The sequence below is a fragment of the Diachasmimorpha longicaudata genome, chromosome 10 (genome assembly GCF_034640455.1).
Source record: "Diachasmimorpha longicaudata isolate KC_UGA_2023 chromosome 10, iyDiaLong2, whole genome shotgun sequence".
Classification (NCBI taxonomy): domain Eukaryota; kingdom Metazoa; phylum Arthropoda; class Insecta; order Hymenoptera; family Braconidae; genus Diachasmimorpha; species Diachasmimorpha longicaudata.
In genome coordinates, this window is record NC_087234.1 from 2,011,678 (window position 1) to 2,031,854 (window position 20,177).

Here is a 20,177-nt window from a genome sequence, read left to right on the forward strand (position 1 = left end):
AATGCATTAACAGCAAACAAATATTGATTAAAATCATCTCGATCAATAAGGATTATTAATTATAATCTGAATAAATGAGAAAAAAAATGAAAAGTTTATTCTGGAGGATTTATTCACTAGTTCATAATACAGAGGATTTCATAATTAAATGACTTCAACGTTTTTCATCACATTCTCAGTAGAAAAATAAACGCCCTGTCAAAGGGTGCTAATGGTTTCGATTTCATACTGTTGAGTTCACTTAGTTCAAATATAACTGTAATATTGCCAAGAAAACCCACACAAAGAACGTTGTGAATAATTTTCATGTTCCCAATAAAATTTAGACCTATCGCAACACGAGTATTTATTCACTTTTTGAGAGGAATCTAATCTTCTCGGCAAAAATAACAAGACAAAGATTGAAGAACTTAACAGCTATTAACTTACAACCACTTCAGTAATATATATTTTTAACCTTAATCATCAACAATCAGATGCTAGCACATTCTCCAAACTTCAGGCCTCAACTTCATAATCTATATCTACTTTCCCAAAATATTTGTCAATGTTTTTTCTATCGTAGAATTTGAAACACAAACAGTAATAGTGATTCGTCAAAACCACCAGTTCTCAATTTTTAGTAGACAGAGACAACACTATAAATTACCTGACATTACTTCAACAACGATCACTCTGAATTTAGTCTAATAAATAATTAAATATTTCAGATTGTTCACACGTAAACGAAAAAAAAGAAAAAAAATGTCACATTGATCCCTTGAATCATTGAAAAAAAAACATTTTGGACGAATTCCAATGTAAAGTCATTTACGAAATCATTCCAATTCCGTTTAATTCTTGAAATAAATAAGGAAATGAGTTTTACACAAAAAAACAATTTTTCCATCTATTTTTTCAATTCATAAACAAAAAAGAATGCACGCGCGTTTGTTGCTCTGAATTCACTAAGAATTCATCCAATTGTTGCATTTCCCCAACACAAAAAAATAAAATAAAAATAAATCTTCTCCTTGGCATCGTAGACTTACTTAACTCTGTTACCTCCTTAATTAAGTAAAAACCTTATTAAAAAAAATATAATAATCGACAATTATTTCATCCTTATTTAGACCGTCTGCCTATCTTATTCGACTATTTTACCGCACCCATATTTCCTCACAGACTGAACAACGACCTCAGTTCATCGATTCCCAGTCCCGAGGCCCCTCCCCGTTGTCCTGACAGTACATTCTCAGCAATCTTCAATTTTCTGATCTGCAGTTCAACGATCCTCTCTTCAATAGTGTCCTGACAAATGAACTTATGAATAAATACGTTTCTGGTCTGTCCAATCCTGTAAACCCTATCCTGAGCCTGAACCTCCAGCTGTGGATTCCAGTGAACATCCACGATTATCACATGATTAGCAGCATTCAGATTCAGTCCCTGTCCTCCGGCCCTCAACGACAGTAAAAGAATCTTCGGATTCACTTCTGTGTTAAAGCACTCGACAATCCTGTCTCTCGCTGAATAATTAGTATTTGCTGTGTAAAATTTGAACGAATCTTTACCAATCCCTTCGATGTTCATAAGATGCTCCCCAATGAGAGTGAGATACTGAACCCAATCAGAGACAACAACAATCTTCTCCCCATTCCTCATTATCTCCTCTATTTTCTTCAGAATAGCCACCATTTTTGAAGATTTCCTTTCCCTCCTGAAAACAGGATTTTCGGAATGCAGGAGACGATGATCCTCGACAATGCTCTCGTCCACTCCAATTTCCCCATCGTCCTCCTCATCGTCATTGTTGACGTCGTCTGGATTCACCTGATTCAGAATAAAACTGTCAGCCTCCCTGACTACCGCCTGCAAGGGTGCAGGATTCTTCATCTCCTCCAGACCAGCATCCTTAAATTCATTTTTATCCAGCATCTGCCAAATCAAGGATGGATGACAGCAAATCTGCCTCAATCTTAAGATCAACGTCAGTATGTGATGCTGCTCGATAATTTCTCTTCTGTTTAGGAATCTCTGCTGGGATTTCGATAGTGTGTACGTTCTGTAGTCAGCTAGAAAGTTAAATCCTGTCTCCCTAGCCCTCGCCTTCTGCTGTCTCTGGTGGAGATACTGAATAAAAAGTGTCTTTGAGTGGGTCATCACTTTATCGTAGACCAGTCTCTCCTCCTGGACGAGTACAATAGTAATTGTTCTAATGGTTTTAAGTGGAAGCTGCGGCATAGCACCCAAAGCCACCAATCCCTCCTTAGTTCGTCTCAGCATCACACACTCCATGACACAGAAGAGGCGTTTTGCCCCCATCTTCTCGTTTTTAGTGATTAATCTATTGAAAACTCCCTGATCATTGAATGGCTCGAGGTCCAGGAATCTCATGATGGGATAGAGATCACCGATTTTATTGTGGACTGGGGTGCCAGTCAGACACCAACGTTTGTCCGTCGTTAATTCAGCAATGCGAATTGATTTCAACGAATTTGGATTCCTAATCACGTGCGCCTCGTCCAGCACTACTCGTCTCCAATGTACTTTAAAGAGGACTTGATGGGGAGTCATGTAGTTGCGATTTAGGGTGTCATAGGTTGTTATTACTACATCTGAATTGGCAAGAATTTTAGGATTATTTTCTTTGTCCTTGTGGTATTTTCTCATTCTGCCTATAGTACTTTTTTCCTCGAATTCGTTGTACCACTGAGTAATCAAATTAGCTGGACACACGATTAGAGTTCCCCCAAGAGGTCCATCCCTGCTAGAACCCCCTCTAACCGGAGGATTTCGATTAAGTGACTCCATAACCAGAGCAATAGTGAGAATAGTCTTTCCCAGTCCCATATCATCAGCAAGAATTCCCCCAGCAGGTTTACAAGTCTCCCTCCACATCATCCAGGGAAGAGCTTCCCTCTGATGATTCATAAGTGGCACCAGCACCCCCTCAGGTGTATTCATCCTGACATTAGGTCCTGGTTTTGCGTTGATCTCCTTATGCAGCTTTGTGGTGATTGTTTTACTAGTGTCCGCGTACACCAGTTGCGCTTGTTCACCAGCTGGGTGATGGATCCTGGGCTTCAGAAGGTGAGTTCTGATATTACTATTATCGTGGGATTGAGAAGGTCCAGATACTGGAGTTAGAATTGATGCTGGTGATGATTCAGAGGCGACATTGCTCCTAACTTTATTTTTCTTGGGTTTCACCGATTTCTTGGGAAATGTGTGCTTCGATCGCCCATCGTCCAGTGCCTGATAGTCCGAGTCATCAGACATGAGAGATCGAGGAGGATTTGAAACTGTCTCCAGAGAGGAGGCACAGCCATCAGAGTCTCTATCGTCCTGGCTGTGAAGAAAATCCGATCGAATGCTGCGTTTGGGAGTCTCAGGGCTATGGAAATCGGATCTTGAGTTTGTGCTGCAAGTTTCACTTCCCTGGGAAGGACCTGGTCGTGGTGATGGTTCTGAAAATTCCCTTGGTACAACTGAAGGAGTCGTACGAAGTTGAGAGATGTGAAGGAACCCTGGAATATTTTCATTATTTCCAATCAAATGCTGAGAGGAAATCAAGGCTTTGACAAGACTTTCTGTGTTAAAATCCTCATCTCCAATTGCCGGTGAAGGGGGTGGGGATGGGGTTATCCTTTCTTTTGGCGTTGAAACGAATTTAAAGGGTCTTTCCTGTTTTGAAAGTTCTGAAGGCGACGGAAATCGATCAGGATCTACATGGAAAGTTGACGAACATCGTGGGGGAATTTCTGATTCCTGAACTGGTTGGACTGACCCCTCATCATCGTCAGAGGGATCTGATAGGGTGATGACTTCTGGAAGCATTAATTCCTGCGCCGAGGAACGAGAAGAAGCTGTCGTCACTATCTGATCGTCTTTTAGATTCAGAGATTGAGTCTCTCTAGGTTGACAGACAGTTGGGTGGGTTTGGATTCCTGACACTGTTAGGGGTATTATTGACACCTCGTGATTTTTGTGGGAAATAAGTGAGGAAAGGTCATCGGTAATACTCGGAGTCCAGTGAGAGGCTTCAGTCCTTAAGAGCTCTATTGGTTCTTCTTTATCCTCGAGAACTTCTGATGATTTTGCTGCAGAAACGCTGGCATCCAGATGATCCAAACCCGTCAAATCTTCAGGTTCCTGATGACTCTTGTCTTGCACGCTTTCGCCAGGAATATTTGGAGTCCGGTAATACATCTCACTCGCAGGATTTTCTATTTCTTCCCTAGGACTTCCACAAAATTCAGGAGATTTTATAGGAAAAATATTGGAATCTATATCCTTAAGCTCTGCGGCATCTTCTCTTTTCTGAGAAAGCGTATCCTGGGGAGGACCTCTACGACTATCCTCTGTCCATGGCGTCCTTTTTGCGCCAATGGTTTCCATCTCTTCCTCCTTATTCTTAAAAGTTGCTGGAGAAACGTTACAACGTAGATCCTTACACACTGCCAACTCTTCACTCTCTTGTCTGCTCTTAAGAAGTTCTCCAGGAGTATCTATCTTCCACTGAGACACCTGGATGCCAATGATCTCTATCTCCTGGTCCTTATCCTCCCAAATCATTGTAGATTTTACTGTAGAAATGTTGGAATTTACATCCTTTAATCCTGTGGAATCTTCACTCTCCGGAATAGGTATATTCTTGGGAGGCTCTCCAGGAGTATCTCTCGTCCATTGAGACATCTGAGCGTCAACGATTTCCATGTCTTCGTTCCTCTCCTCAACATTTGCTGGAGACTTTACTGAAGAACTTTCGCAAACCAGATTCCCACACCCTGGGAACTCTTCACTCTCTTGACAAGATATGCCGTTAGGAGGTTCTCCAGGAGTATCTGTTGTCTGCTGAGACATTTCAACATCGACTATTTCCATCTCTCTCTCATTATCCTCGAAAGTATCTGGAGATTTTGCTGTAGAACTGTTGTAATCCAGATTTTGAAACTTTGGGATATCTCCACTCTCTTCATGAAATATGTCCCTGGGAAATTCTTCAGGAGTGTCTGCTGTCCATTGAGACTGTTGAGCCACATGGATGTTCATATTTTCGTTGAAAATTTCTAGAGATTTTCCCGGAGAAATATTGGAATCCACACTCTCCAAGTCTGTTGAATTTCTATCCTTCTGAACACAGTCTTCCTGATGAACTTCTTCATGATTATTCTCCATCCAACTAAAGACAAGACGTTTAACTTTTTCAACCTCATCTTCTGGAATTCTCAAGGATCCAACCGAAGAATCCAATACTTCCGAATCTATGAACTTTTCACTCCCATCAGAGGAAGACTCAGTACCTTTTGCAGCTTCTGAAAAATTAATTTCAGCTGTATTTGATTCTTCAAACTTTGAAGTGTCCTGCTCCCTGTCCGTCTTCTGAGGATCTGTTGAACGATGCGGAGAGTTGTCTGATGCGTTAGCAATCCCAGAAGAAGCATTCACATCATTTAAGGATGTGCTGGTCGAAGAGATGAAGCCGTCGGTTACAAGATGCGGTTCTGAACTCATCACAGGAACGATCTGGCTCTTGACAACTTGAGGAGATAGTAGAGGTACAGAATTGGTGATCTTGGGACTCACTTGACATTCATCCGTGGACTCTGACGGTTTTGCTGGAGATTCAAGCCTTCGAAGTCCTTTCAAAGGCTTCAAGGTCTTCTGTGGTGATTTCTCAAACGGATTTTCCTTCGATTCCTGCACGAATTGTGACAAATCTTGAACGGAATCAGATCGATTAAACAATTTCCTCTTTTTTTTCTTGCTTGAAAATAATGGTTTATTAGACTTCGGTTCGACGTGCGGATTATTCTCATCATCACCGGAATTATAATCTTCCGAAGATGGCTTCCTCTTCTGGGAGCGAGTAAGATTCTCGAGGACGTCATCGATCTTCATTTTCGAGGAATTTTTCAGTTTCATCACATTCGAAGAGCTAGCGGGAGTTGTTTTACGAGGCTTTGGAGTTCTTTTTCCATCATTTGAAGACTGAACAGCTGGCAATATCATTGAGGAGTCTGATTTTTTCACGAACAATCGCTTTCGGAATCTCTTCCTCAATTTCTTCGGACTCCCGTAGTTGTAATCATGAATCTTTGGAAATTTTTCTAGGATTTGTGGGGGACTCAGAAGATTCGTTGTAAGGAATTCTTCAGAGTCTGATGACTCACTCAGATTGAACCTCCTCGATGGAGCCGGTGACCTTCGAGCGCGAGGCGTGTTCTGAATTCTTCCTTCTTGGCAATCATCCGAGGGACAGAATGGAAAATTGTCTGAAGTGGGTGAGGAGATTCGTGATGAGTTCTCCGACTCCTTGACATCGACGATCAGTTCCACCTCTGAAGTATTTGGTTGGCAGACGAATGCATTCCTTTGCTCAACTTCTGTATCTCGAAAGGACATATTCTGCCGTATCGAGGGGGAAAGTTTGTCTGAAATATTGCTCTTATCAACATTTGTCGAGTTTTGAATTGTTGGAAGCAGATCTAAAAAAAAAAAAGAATTTTTCATTGGTTTAAGGATAACAAGGAGCTTTGCTGTCTGCTATAAGGAATACTATAGATTCGATTCATCAGGTTCATTTCCTCTGATGTTCAATCACCAAAGTAAATAACCATTTCACTAGAAAAAAAATCCGACCTTGAGTATCTTCAAAATAGCTCTGGTCTTCCAATAAACCAAAAGCTTATGAAAAATATTGATAATTTTCATAAAATTCGATTCGAAAAAATTGTTTTTAAGAATTATGATTTAATTAAATGTCTCATGTGAAAATTGAGATTGGAATTGTCCAAAAAACTGAAAATCTGAATTTTTTTCACTAGATAAAAGATGAAAGAGGGAAATAAATGTTTTACCTTCTTCACCAACGTTCACACTCTCGATGTTACCAATGTTGCAAGCAAGAATATTATTGACATCAGTCTCCTCACACCTCCGTACCTTCGCTGCCCTCTCTAGAGCCATATCATCATCAAATCCTTCCAGTTTCCTCTTCAGCCTCTCATGAATTCCCACCGACATATGGATTCCCATGGATTTAGCACGTGGAGTTATGTTTTCAAAGTCCTTAGTTATATCATTAAGCTCGATATGATCATCAAGAAACTCCATACTAACTGTAGTCGTCATAGATAGGGTCCCATCTGAGTCATTGTCCTCTTCCTGACAATTGTTTGTCTCGTGTATCTCTGTTGGGTTCTCCGGGCATTCTCTCATTGTCTCCTCTCTATTGATCACTTCTTCCGCATCTTCTGAACCTCTAGGGACTGTTTCATCAGGAATTGCTTTAATATTGTGGCCTTGATTCGCATCTTCTGGCACATCAGTTATGATCTCCATTTTTTCGAAGGAAATCTTTTTTCTGCAATTATTTCCCTCGACAAATTCAATCCCATCACGTTCAATGATCTCATCACTGTTATTCGGAACATTTTCAAAAATATTTAGAAGACTTTCTTGAAGATTATCGATTGCCACCAGTAGATCTCCAGAATAACTGCTCATGCTTGAAGTCTCCGTCGATTCTGGCTCCGTATCATCATTTTCCTCCAAGTCTTGATCAGAAAAGTCGAAGTCTGTGGCGATTGATGGATCACTCGCATCTTCTTCGTCGAGCTTTTCATCAAAATCAAGCATCTGGGACTCAACAGTGATATTCATAAAGGGATCCTCAGGATCATAAATCGATTCGTTACTTCTCTCTTGTGGGACAAGATCCTCATCAGCCCCTGAAGTATTTATTCCCTCTCGATTGTCTCCCTTCAGAATTTCTGAGAACCACATCGTCTCCTGGTGCTCATCGATTTGTTGATCAACTCCAACCGTTTCTTTACGAACGATTTCCCCTTCTGAATCTATCATTTCAGAATTTTCAATTGCATTAACATCCTCTTCTTCCTTTTTTTTTCTATTATCAGTGATTTCTGAATTATTCTCTTCAGACTCCTCTCCATTGTTTCTATTTTTTGAAACGTGTTCAGCACAATTTGGGATTTGATCATTAATCTCGTGATTATCTCTCCCCTGGTCGCCATCCAAATTCGAAATCATCTCGTCAACCCCAGAAAATTTGACATCATCGCGACATAATGAAGTATCAGTATTAAGCATTAACATCACTTCATTGGCTCCCCCAGTCTCTTCAAGACCATCAATCAAATCGTTCCTCTCGATAGAGCCCCCTTCTTCGGTTTCCGAAGAGTTGTTCTCGATTAAGATTCTGTTCTGATCAGGAATCGCGAAGGGCTTGAGATGCTGAAGAGGTCCCAGATTATCAAAAGACTTGAAATTAATGTTGTAGTTTGTGTTCTCAGGGTACGATGACCTGTCCTCAGACGATTTCATCGAATCCAAATCCTTGTTGACTCGAGGATGATCCCATACGTGATTAACTTCACGTTTTGCCTCACAATCCTCTCGTGTGATTGAGTCCTGCACTTCAGGAACCGACACATCAGTTTCAAACTCATCGAGTTTCTTCCCTTTGCAGATTTTTGGTGAATTAAATTTTTCTGTGGAGTTTTTAGGGCTGATATCGTCGGGGTCAGCCGATCTTTGATTTTTAATGTCCGGTTGGAGTTCCCTGGAGCTCCCTGGCAGCGGTTGATTGTCGTCCTCGTCGTCTGATAATTCAACAAAGCTTATTTGTGTGTAAACGTAATCGTCGATGTCGATGCATTCCTCCGGGTACTCCGATTTGATTGCCAATTCTTTAGCAAGAAACATTTAAACATTTATCATTTAATGTATTACAATAGCGAAACAATAATTGTGATTCATTAATAATTCTTATTAATCAGGGGGAGACAATTAAAAAGTCGCTAATTCTTTTACTAAAATAATTAAAAAACAGATTGGAATAATTTTTAATTGTTAATGCGAGTTATTTTACTTATTCAAGTAAATATAACTCGCAGATAAATAATTGATATTTCTCGTAAGATCTTAGGTATTTCAAATAAGTTCTAGTAATTGATACTTGTCACGATAAAAAAAATCTCAAAAATTATTTTTTCTATCGATTGAGATGGGCTTTTGAAAAAACGCCTGACAAAATACTGTTTAAGACGCTTTTCGGAGACCTTACCCCCACCCCGCCTAATGTCTAAGATGATAAACATGGCAAGCACGTGGAGAAGACATATTTGTTCGCCAGGGCTAAGTGTGAAAAGTACTATTGTCTTAATTTCCATTGCATTTTGTCAACTGACAATAGAATTTTTTTTTTAAATCCATGGGCGAAGGGAACAGACGGGTCCAGTTTTTGGTACCTCCAGATTAGAGTACGAAGAAAGGACACCTCGTCCCTATTTTTTTGGGTAATAAAATTTTACCCGAACGGATTCGCGTACACAAAGGGCAGAATAATAAAAAGTAGTGACCTACGGGAAAGTCCAGAATAATTTTTGTATCCAAAAGTACAACCATATGTTGTAGTTTTTATATTCTTGGAGAAATCTTTAGTTTTTGGGGTGGGAAAGTCGACAAATTCTTGGACGAAACAAGTAGTAAATGAAAAATAATATTAAATTTGCCAGAACTTTACTGAATATTTTTTGGAAGTCTTTATGAACTTGTAAATTTGCGATAATTATTCATATTCCCAGAGGTATAATGGAATAATTAATCTTTAATATATAACACATTTCACCACTAATACCCCGCTATTTTTAAAGCTCCTCTTCATTAATTCACTTATGAAGTGGTAAAGCGAATGTTAAATGGATTTTGATGACTCGTCAGTGATTTGCGAACACTCACAATGGAAAAAAAAATGTAAAAAAGCTCAGGGTGGATTATAAAAAAAATCAGGAATGATGTTTTGCTCAATTTTAGAAATATATTGTTTATCAAAAACCGAATAAAAGTCAAAATCGACTGGACCTTATTTAACCTGTTCTTACTGAATTGATTTATCGCAATCTACGCATAATGAACTAAATAATTAATAACATTTGTTACGACGACAATCTACAGAAACTAACAGCTCACATGAATCAGATCAATACAATAAACTAATCGAGAGAAGGAATGTAGTGTTCACATTATCGTTTCTCGTTGTTTAGTAAAATCAAGAAAAATGTTTTGAATGAGTGAATAGGGAGTGAAGGAGGGTACTGGCACGAGCTATTAGGGACAAAGGATTACGCTTGTTTAGTAAGTAATAAAATCTCCAGAAATCGAGTGCTCAATGGAGAGTCATAAAAGACAGGGAAATTCCGAAAAACAGAGAGTATTTGAGTAGCTGTTCCCCACGTGTTTTCGTTTTAGTTTATATCATTTTTTTATAGCAAAAAAGTCAGGTAATATTGCAATGACAAAAATTTAGTAATAAAGTTAACAGAAATGTCTAAAAAGTCCCAAAAAGGTGTGTCACATTATTCGAATAGCCCAACGGAAAACTTGAGGCGATAATTCTTCCATCGAATACGAAAAAAAATGATATTGTTCTTGAATGCAGAGAACAATAATGTGACATTTGTCAGAAAAATTACAATTAAAATTAAAGTAGCTCTACCCTCAGATAGACATTGTACCTCCCGAATATAATGTTTAGAAATATTTTCAGTTGTCAAATTTAAAACTAATTGCTTGAATAAAATCCGAAAAAATTAATCCATCCTCAGTATTACCTAAATTAACTTTCGAAAAGTATTAATATTTCTTTTGACATTTAGTTTTAACAGACAACTAATATAACTTGTTTCCTAAACCACAGTTTTTTTACGAAGTGTACACAAATTTCTTCATGTTACTGGCTTTTAATGGGCATTTTTTGGTTTTATGATTAAAAAAAAATCAGATTTCAATACTTAACACCAACGAAAAACCGTTATTCACCCAGAAGATACAGTTACACTCTCCTTTGTTAACTTTTTTTCTAAAAAACTAAACGATAATGAAGTTGAAGAAAAATTAACGATTCCAACTGCAGGTTTTCGATAGTCTTTGACTGTATTAAAAGGGTAGTTAGTTTAATCACCGTTGACATCGCCTGACAAAAAATCCCAAAATAATGAGACTCACCGGAGAAGTTCTCCCCATCTTTGACAGTTGTGTCCTCGCTGATCAATGCGTCATCATTTCTCGAAATCCTGCAATAAAAAGTCCCAGCAAAAATCGTTAAAAACGATTTCAACACACACTGTCATCAATTTCCTGTATCAAATCGACATCCAATGTTAAACCTCCAGGAAACATTCCAAAAAATATTGTAGAACAAAGACTTACGTCTCTTCTTCTACTTCGTCAAAAAACTGACTGCCCTCGTGCCTGATTCCTCTCCAGGAAGGGGTGTCCTCGTCGTCTGCATCCACTGATATCACATGTGGAAGTTTAATTGTCGACATGTTCACAGCACTCTGATTATTTGACGAAGGGCCGAGTATTTTATCCGATAAATATTGCGTCAACCTCTTGAAGAGGGACATGAATCATCACTATTTCCCTCGGAAGGCACTGAATGCAACGAAAATACAGCCGGAAGAAAACCGGCCGGCGCTTTGTTATGATCGGGATCACACAGGCTTTCTTCCCTCTCTTCTTCCCACCCACGAGACGATTACAAACAACGAAACTACGATGATCGCGAGCTTGCATCGTTGTGCTGCCTCGTGATTGGGCGAAGACTTCATTTTTCGCGCATGCGCAAAGGGCGATGAACGGTTTAGGCGGGTTCTGCGAAGAAATCTGACGATCCAGGGGTTCAAGGGGGCGATTGCGACGAGAAGGGGGTGGCGGTTGCCTCAAATAGGTTCTGTATATTGTAGAACAAAGAGAGGGACACGATAACGCGTCATTGGTTGACGACGTCCCGCCTACTTTTGAATGATTGATAGTCAGTTTACGGTAGGGATCACCATGAGTCGTGAAAAATTGCCTTAATTTATTCACAACAATTACTTAATGAACATCAAATTATCAAATCAACCGCACGTAGTGACTTCACCTCGTAAGACACGAGATTTCTCATTAGATCATTGAATATCTTCAATTATTGACTCTTTAGAATTTACAACATAACTATATTCAACAAATATTTTGTTTGTAGGGATCACCATGAGTCAAGAAGAAGAATAATTCATACACAGATGTTGTTATAAATTTGTCTCTATTATTCAATATTTTCGGCGGTATTATTTCATGAATTATCTAATCACATGTCCAAGAATGGTAATTAGATTAATAATATTGGGTATATTCACATTTGGTATAAAATTTATAAGTTAGAATTTCTTATTTCGAATTCTCCCAGGAACTAATAAAGGTAATAACAATAACTTCTTATCGGGAATTACAAAACGTGGAATAAAACACAAAAAGTCTATAGAATTGATTTTTTCTGTATGATTTGTTTGCTTCAGATATTTTCTATAGAATTTCAACTTTTTCCCGCTGTTCCCCTTTTCTTTTCGTGAAATAAATATGTCAGAGAACAGAAATGTTAAATTGATGAAATTTTATAAAAAAAATATTAGAAAATAAATTGTATAAAACAATCGAATAAGTTTCTCTTTTTGATCAGAATATTTTCTGTCGGTAGTGAATATCTTCATAGAATTGGTTCAAAGGTGATCGAAGGCTCCACTTAGGAAAATTCCACGTAACAATTTCTCAAGTCTTTATTTCTACAATCAAGGAATGTTATATGGTATCTATATATTTTTTAGTTTATATATTGTAGCCTAATGCTAACAATAATGATGAAAGACAAGACTTTCCTTCTGTGCGGTAATTTTTTCACCAAATAAAGAGAACAGGAAACATATTTCTCATTACGCAAAAAGTTGTTGAAAACATTGATTTTTGCGGTATAATTATTGATGGAAATTAAATGGAATTGATTAGGAAATTAGCTGAGTTTTTCTATGATTTTTTTCCATCAGTGGCTTCATACGAAAACATCAATTATTATAATTATTCAACTAGTATCAACTATTAAATATGGAAGTACAATTTTCACGGGAACTCCTTGTGAATTTTCTAATTCTTCTCGGGGGAATTCGAAAACCAAATTCTATATAATGTAATAATATATAATAATCCATATACAATCTATATAATATCATTTCGACAAAGTACTTTGTAGTTTGAAGGGAATTTATAGATTAATGTTGAAGATTAAATCTATGAATTTATCAATTTGGAATGTCAGAATATGTTTATATTAAATAATGATTATTCTCATATTAAATGTACATATATACAAACTTAAATATACCATCGACTGGATGTTTGTGTACATGAGGAAACATAAAAAAGAGATATAAAGGATGAATACAGCAACTATTGGACTCTAGCTGGGTCCTTACCGTAAATAAGGAATTATTGAAAAGTACAAAATTTCTTTTTCAACTCATTTACGTTTAAAATAGTGATTTCTTCCCAACTTCCAACGCATCCGAGTCTCGGGAAGAGAAATATTTTTAAAAAAGCGAATTTAATCCAATGTCTTATTTGAAAATCAGATTTTATGCTATGATAAAAAATTAAAATATGATTTTCTTATAAGTTCCTTTAATTTATATATTTAATATGCTAATGAGTCCTCTTATTTTTTTATAAGAGAGAAACGCTTTAGAAAATATTAATATTTTGCGAAATATAATTTAGATAATACTGACTAGATATAATTATTTTCAAAATTTCCTCATGAAATTTTGTTGTAAAATTCAAGAACTGACAATATTTAAAAGCACCGTAGCCTGACGGGAGCATAACGTTCCGTTAAGGAGTCACAGTCGACATTCTCTAATTTATAAAATATTTTAAAAATCCAACTCAAATAATCAGTACCAGTTTCATTTGATTATTTAAGGAGTATTCAATGGACGTCGAAATATTCCAGGAATCAATCTCCGTCTAGAAATTGACCCGTTCACCCTAATCCGCACCCCGTCTGAAGGTTTTTGTAGTAAACCCCAGTTGTTTGCACTAAACTTTTAAAAAAATGATAATGTAAGATAGAATGACCTCATCGAGGCACGTTATTTCCAAAAATTCCCCCTTAATATTGCCAGTAGGACCCTCTGTTGTCAGTCTCTATCCAATCAGAAGATCCATCCAAGTAGTAAAGTAGAATTATTTTTTTCAGGAGCAAAAAAACACAAAAGGGTGTGAAGATAGTGATGACGTGCAAGAAATTCGGGCAGCCCATGTCCTGCTAGAAATGGGGTAAACACACTTTCCCAGCGAATAACTCGGATATGACTGTTATCCACAGAGCGAGGACGAATAGTATGTAAGATATGCCGACTTGGTGAGAGTTGGGGAGTTGATACGGCTGTCCTCCAATCTCGTCAACGTGGAAACCCATTGGGAATATCACCGCTGCCAGGCAGAAGAGAACCACTGAAACCAAAAAATCATCGACATGTATCTTAGTGTTTGAACGGTATCTATTTTATAATTCTGGAACCACACAACAATATAAATAATTATTCTTCTAATTTATCTTCAGATTTGGCAAAAAAAATGTATGTGAATTCATGAGTTTGTATCAATATATAAATGAATGGGAATTCAGTAATTTATATTAAGATAAAAGCATGACATTGAGTTCTTGTAATTTGATTTAGGTAAAAATATATTTTTTATGTTACAAATGTTTCCTTTATTTTACATCGACTCCTGCAGATCCCTCTGCTTCTCCTTTTTATCTTACCAGTCTATCCAGTTGCATTTGGTTTATTTATTGCGTGTTTAATCCACGTGTTTATTTTATTTATACATTTGTTTACCCCCACACCTCCCTTCTGTCCTTCCTCTTAACCCTCTGTTAGTATGTCTACAACTACCTCTTGTTCCTCTATTCATTTCCTCACTAGGATTGTCTGTTGCGATACCCGAATCCTGCCAGGTAAAGTCCTGTCAGGTAAACAAATAATATATTGAAGACAACTCAAATATTCTACATTGATTGAATCAGAATATAATCAATGTATTGATCCGAATCCCATTATATTAACCACGATAATAATAATATGGATACTCCTGTCTCATCCCTAGTGAAGACTTAACCCTCATCATCCTTGACCTGGTCTTGTTGGTGTTACTCTAAAGCTTTTTTTCATTATATACAGAGATATTCGCAAGCATTAATCTTATTAGCAAGTAATGTATTACTGTAGGATCGTTTCAAACGTGCGGCTGTATAAGTGGTGTTCATTTTGAAGAATATTACCAACTTACTTGCAGTAAAACCCACCCATCTCGCATAAGGAATGACATGTCTGTCCCAGTGAGAACATGCCAACAGGATTATCGTAACAGTAATTAAAATACATCCTACGAATATACAGGCAAGGGCAATCAACCACTCGGGCTGTAGATCAGGGGTGTAGCATATCGGTGGCCTGTTGTATAAGGTCATGCACGACCACATGAGTCCTAATCTCGTGTCACCTGAAATTATAATTACGTTGTTCATTATAGCCATTATTTAATTACATTTTTAGGAAAATTTTTTTCTCATTCCAAATTTCCCTTGTTCTCACATAATAGTAATCTAATTGCTAATTTTGATTGTTTATTCTATGGAAAAGGCAAGGATAGGAATGGGTTGCAATAAATTTTTATTTTCGTTGATTTTGCAAGCTCTATTTGGAATTCTTTCTCTCCTTTGCTCTTTGCTAGTTGCTAGTTGCCATTGCTCTTTGTTAGTTGTTGATGTTTTAATTATCAGGACAATCGTTACGTGTCTTCGTTAAGGTGGTGCAGCCCTTGGGGCGGAGGATCGTCTCTCGCTTCATCATAATGCGTTACTCTTAGCTCCGAGTTCATGAACTCATTCTCTTGTATATCTCTTTTCTCACTCCAAATAATTCAATAGTTATTTTTCATGATGACATTGACTTATATTTATTGATTTACATTTTACAGTTAACTAAGGATTACGGGTGTACCGAATCTTGCAACGAATTCTACTAAGTCAATCGTGAAATTTTGTTGAATTTTGTATACATAATTTATAAGTAACCACTGTACTTGAATAAGAATCATTTGTTTTGAATAATAACAAATCGATTGATACTTAGAAAATTACTGTAACTGTAGTTTATACTTAAAATAATAATAAAACTGTACGAATCGTCAGTTTAATGACGTTGAATGTTCTCTATCCATTTCCAATTCGTCTCATGCAAATTAATTAATAAATTTCATAATTAAGAATGGTTGAACCTAGAATGTACTCTGTATGGAATTCTGAATGATATTTCTCTATTATTAATTGCACAAAATAAACAAATTGTTAGGTGATACCAGTCGTAATGATAAGTTGTGAAGGAATCATTTGAAAGTATATTGTTAATTGATTTGCAAAACAACTTCACCATACGACGAGAACAGTCATTGCCTACTTTTCTTATGACTATTGCACAATAAAAATTATGTGCCACCGTTATTATTTTTTTACAGAAATATTATGACTAGAATTCACTTGCAAATTATTCGCAACCATTTGGAGGGGGAAAATTTATGCATCACATGATCGTCACAAGACCTTCATTTTTTATTCGTAAGAATGTGATCGTGAAAATCAAATCCATTAAAAACTTCTCATCATTCTCAATTCTCCACTCAATTATTCACCACTCAGTGACGGTAATAACAATAATGTCAAATTGTTTATCGATGTTGATTGACTCACCACCAACATCTGTTATTATCCAATCGGGCATTGACAAACTGGCAACAGCAAAAACATCAGCAGCGAAAAATAATGTTCCTGATATCACCGTTAATTTATCCATTTTATCGTGAAAAATTGCGTTAATTTATTCACAACAATTGCTTAATGAACATCGAACTGTCAAATTAACCTCGCGAAGTGACTTCACCTCGTAAGACACCAGCTTTCTCATTAGATCACTGAATATCTTCAATTATTGACTCTTTAGAACACAACTATATCCAACAAATATTTTGTTGTCTCACTTGCACTGTTTTCTATTATTTCAAGTTCATTCTCGGATAAATCCCTTTTGACGTTTCCAACCAAAGAGGATAGACCAAAGTAGAGGCTCAGTTCTGGGGGTTTGACTGACGCCAGTTTCTCCACGTTACCGACACGATTTCACCCCCGAGGAGACGGGGCGCCACGAGTCCTACTGGGGTATCTGCATATCGGCCAAGCGGGGAGGCTCCGTTCGTACTTGTTCAACTGTACACAGAATTTTCAGACGGTGAGAGCACCGTTTAAAAATTCTAAAATTCTAAAAAGCTAGACTGTACATGTGGCACTGGGTCCACATGTACAGCCTAGCTTTGTCTCTCGACAGTTGAATCCCTACACAGTGGTGCTTTCACCGTCTGAAAATTCTGTGTACAGTTGATCATTTGTACAGTTGAATAAGTACAAACGGAACCCCCCCGCTTGGCCGATATGCAGATACCCCAGTAGGACTCGTGGCGCCCCGTCTCCTCGGGGGTGAAATCATGTCGGTAACGTGGAGAAACTGGCGTCAGTCAAACCCCCAGAACTGAGCCTCTACTTTGGTCTATCCTCTTTGCCCCCAGAACTGAGCCTCTACTTTGGTCTATCCTCTTTGCCCCCAGAACTGAGCCTCTACTTTGGTCTATCCTCTTTGGCTACAGCTGTAGCTACTCGTGAGCGTTACGAGGGAACAACTTTGGCTTCCACCGAGCAGGTAAAGTAGGTTTTCGTTCAGGAGATAAATTATATGATGTGACTCCGTCGGTACGATCGGTGTTTCTGGAGGTTGATGGAGTAGCCACAAATCTAATACGCAATTTGAACAGCTGCTGGCCCTTACCGGCAAGTGCCACTCCAACCGAGTTCAAAGTGTCCTTGAACTTATTCAGTGCACAACAGGAGATCTCTGGGTTTGCTCTAATCTACAAAAATTGATGATAAGGGCAATATTTTCAACTGGTACACATTGGCAATCTGTTCTTCTCGCTGAGTGGAATCAATTTGTTGGATCAAGCACACAATGGCGACTGCAGGTCAAGTGAGTAGAATTTTTCGAGCGTTTCTAACCGAAGTTGTCAGTTTAATTCCATATAATTTATCGTAGCAATTGAATTATTAATTTCTCATTGATGTTAAACCATCCATTGTCCAATAATACGTTAAATTAATTATTTATTGAATCCGTTTAAGCAGAATAACTTCAACTTTGAAGGAGAAAATCTCAAATCCTGAGCAGTTGATAGAAATAAAAATCATCTTCTTGACTGAAATTTTAATTAACAGTCTAGTATTGTTGATACTAACTAATTCGGAAGTGACAAGTTAATGTAGTCTTAGGAACAAATTAATGTTTGCAGAGCAGAGACTAATAAAATCTGCAATAAATAGGTGATTAAATGTCGTGCAGCAGTGGCATGGAAAGAGAAGGAGCCATTGTCAATCGAAGAAATTGAGGTAGCACCTCCGAAGGCTAATGAGGTTCGCATCAAGGTCGTCGCAGCGGCCCTGTGTCACACCGATGCATATACCTTGGGGGGACTAGACCCCGAGGGTGTCTTCCCCAGTATTCTGGGGCATGAGGGCAGCGGCATTGTCGAGAGCATCGGCTCAGGTGTCACTGAGTTCCAGCCCGGAGATCATGTCGTTCCTCTCTACACTCCTCAGTGCAGAGAGTGCAAATTCTGCAAATCTCCGAAGACCAATCTTTGCCAGAAAATTCGAGCCACTCAGGGAAAGGGTTTGATGCCTGATGGTACCACTAGGTTCACCTGCAAGGGGAAGTCCATCTTCCATTTCATGGGCTGCTCGGTTTTCTCGGAGTATACGGTCGTTGCCGATATTTCCCTTGCGAAGGTATGAAAAAATTGGTAGTGAGAGGTATTTAATTGATATTGATTTCTATTAAATTGATATTGATTGGTGGTGAATGGATATATCAGAAACAGCTCGATCTTCAGACCCGAACTATTATTTGTCCTCACACTTAACTCTCGTGATTCTGTTCCCAAGGTGAACCCGAAAGCTCCTCTGGAGAAGATATGTCTCCTCGGTTGTGGAATTCCCACTGGCTACGGGGCAGCCCTCAACACCGCCAAAGTCGAGCCCGGAAGTACTTGTGCCATCTGGGGACTTGGGGCTGTTGGTCTAGCAGTTGCTCTGGGGTGCAAAGAGGCTGGCGCATCCAGGGTCATCGGGATCGACCTTAATTCGGAGAAGTTCGAACCAGCTAGAGCCTTCGGGTGCACGGAATTCATCAATCCGAAGGATCACACTCGTCCCATTCAGGAGGTTTTGGTTGAACTCACTGATGGGGGATTGGATTACACTTTCGAGTGCGTGGGAAATGTACAGACTATGGTGAGTCATTTTTTCATTGTCTTTGAGGAAAAATCCTTGAAGTAAAAGTATTTGGAATTCCGTTCGATTTGCCCGACTCTCCAGTCATCCGGGAGTCTTCCCCTTCGGTTCAAAGGTAGATTCGTTGGTTTTTTGGCTCCAATAACGAATGATAAACTGATTATAATTCACAGAGAGCAGCTTTGGAGGCTTGCCACAAAGGTTGGGGAACGTCTGTTATCGTGGGAGTTGCTGCTGCAGGTCAGGAGATCAGCACTCGTCCATTCCAACTTGTCACTGGTCGTGTATGGAAAGGCACTGCCTTCGGGGGCTGGAAGTCTAAGGATAGTGTACCAAAGCTTGTTGATGATTACCTGAATAAGAAATTATTACTCGACGAGTTTATCACTCATACCATGAAGTTTGAGAAGATCAACGAGGCGTTTGAACTGCTTCACTCCGGAAAATGGTGATTATGAAACACTTTGCTGGTTCTCTCGAGAAAATATAATGATTGTTCAATGCATTTGCTTAAACAACTCGTGTACAAGAGACGCCTTCGTTTAGAGTATATTACAAATATTGGTGAAAAATCCAAGAGAGAGGAGCATAGACACTCAATTTGAGAAATTAAAAATTCAAATTATATTTTTAATATAACATATTATATATATTTCTTTGGTTTCAGCTTGAGAGCAGTTCTTCAATACTGAATCTTCCAGTTCTTTGGGATGTTCTACGTTCAATAATTAATGTATACGTGTTTTGAAAAATATATAGGATTTTTTATACCAGAAATAAAGGTAAATTTAGTATTCTTGAAACATGTGCTTCGAAAAGTCCTTTTTGTATGACCTTGAATTTTACTGACATGAAGATTTAACGACGGATATCTTATAAGGAAATTCTGTGATTCTAA

The 20,177-nt window shown here is 38.1% G+C and overlaps 3 protein-coding genes across 3 annotated transcripts; 1 reads left to right on the forward strand and 2 right to left on the reverse strand.

The window, feature by feature from the left end:
- Positions 1-113: 113 nt before the first annotated feature.
- On the reverse strand, positions 114-11,680 carry LOC135167046 (uncharacterized). The gene is made up of 4 exons (XM_064129892.1): positions 11,218-11,680; positions 11,014-11,081; positions 6,843-8,696; positions 114-6,470 (listed from the first exon to the last, which is right to left on the reverse strand). The coding sequence occupies exons 1-4, from the start codon at positions 11,415-11,417 to the stop codon at positions 1,159-1,161; spliced, it is 7,434 nt and encodes a 2,477-aa protein (XP_063985962.1). The 5' UTR covers positions 11,418-11,680; the 3' UTR covers positions 114-1,158.
- Positions 11,681-11,908: 228 nt separating this feature from the next.
- On the reverse strand, positions 11,909-17,175 carry LOC135167049 (uncharacterized protein C16orf52 homolog A). Its single transcript, XM_064129894.1, has 3 exons — positions 16,637-17,175; positions 15,178-15,390; positions 11,909-14,337 (listed from the first exon to the last, which is right to left on the reverse strand). The coding sequence occupies exons 1-3, from the start codon at positions 16,737-16,739 to the stop codon at positions 14,150-14,152; spliced, it is 504 nt and encodes a 167-aa protein (XP_063985964.1). The 5' UTR covers positions 16,740-17,175; the 3' UTR covers positions 11,909-14,149.
- Positions 17,176-17,728: 553 nt separating this feature from the next.
- Positions 17,729-20,082, forward strand: LOC135167048 (alcohol dehydrogenase class-3). Its single transcript, XM_064129893.1, has 5 exons — positions 17,729-17,960; positions 18,311-18,775; positions 18,932-19,279; positions 19,453-19,727; positions 19,947-20,082. The coding sequence occupies exons 1-5, from the start codon at positions 17,943-17,945 to the stop codon at positions 19,969-19,971; spliced, it is 1,131 nt and encodes a 376-aa protein (XP_063985963.1). The 5' UTR covers positions 17,729-17,942; the 3' UTR covers positions 19,972-20,082.
- The last annotated feature ends 95 nt before the right edge of the window (positions 20,083-20,177 follow it).

What these genes read in the sequence shown, in the direction of transcription:
- LOC135167046 (XM_064129892.1), bottom strand. Translation starts at nt 11,417, where the DNA reads ATGTCCCTCTTCAAGAGGTTGACGCAATATTTATCGGATAAAATACTC. An exon ending in AGATGGGGAGAACTTCTCCG is followed by an intron (nt 8,697 to 11,013) that starts GTGAGTCTCATT and finishes TTCTTGCTAAAG; the next exon opens with AATTGGCAATCAAATCGGAG. An exon ending in TGTGAACGTTGGTGAAGAAG is followed by an intron (nt 6,471 to 6,842) that starts GTAAAACATTTA and finishes TTTTTTTTTTAG; the next exon opens with ATCTGCTTCCAACAATTCAA.
- LOC135167049 (XM_064129894.1), bottom strand. Translation starts at nt 16,739, where the DNA reads ATGGATAAATTAACGGTGATATCAGGAACATTATTTTTCGCTGCTGAT. An exon ending in GATAATAACAGATGTTGGTG is followed by an intron (nt 15,391 to 16,636) that starts GTGAGTCAATCA and finishes TTATAATTTCAG; the next exon opens with GTGACACGAGATTAGGACTC. An exon ending in ATGGGTGGGTTTTACTGCAA is followed by an intron (nt 14,338 to 15,177) that starts GTAAGTTGGTAA and finishes TTTTGGTTTCAG; the next exon opens with TGGTTCTCTTCTGCCTGGCA.
- LOC135167048 (XM_064129893.1), top strand. An exon ending in CCGATATTTCCCTTGCGAAG is followed by an intron (nt 18,776 to 18,931) that starts GTATGAAAAAAT and finishes TCTGTTCCCAAG; the next exon opens with GTGAACCCGAAAGCTCCTCT. An exon ending in CTGCTTCACTCCGGAAAATG is followed by an intron (nt 19,728 to 19,946) that starts GTGATTATGAAA and finishes CTTTGGTTTCAG; the next exon opens with CTTGAGAGCAGTTCTTCAAT.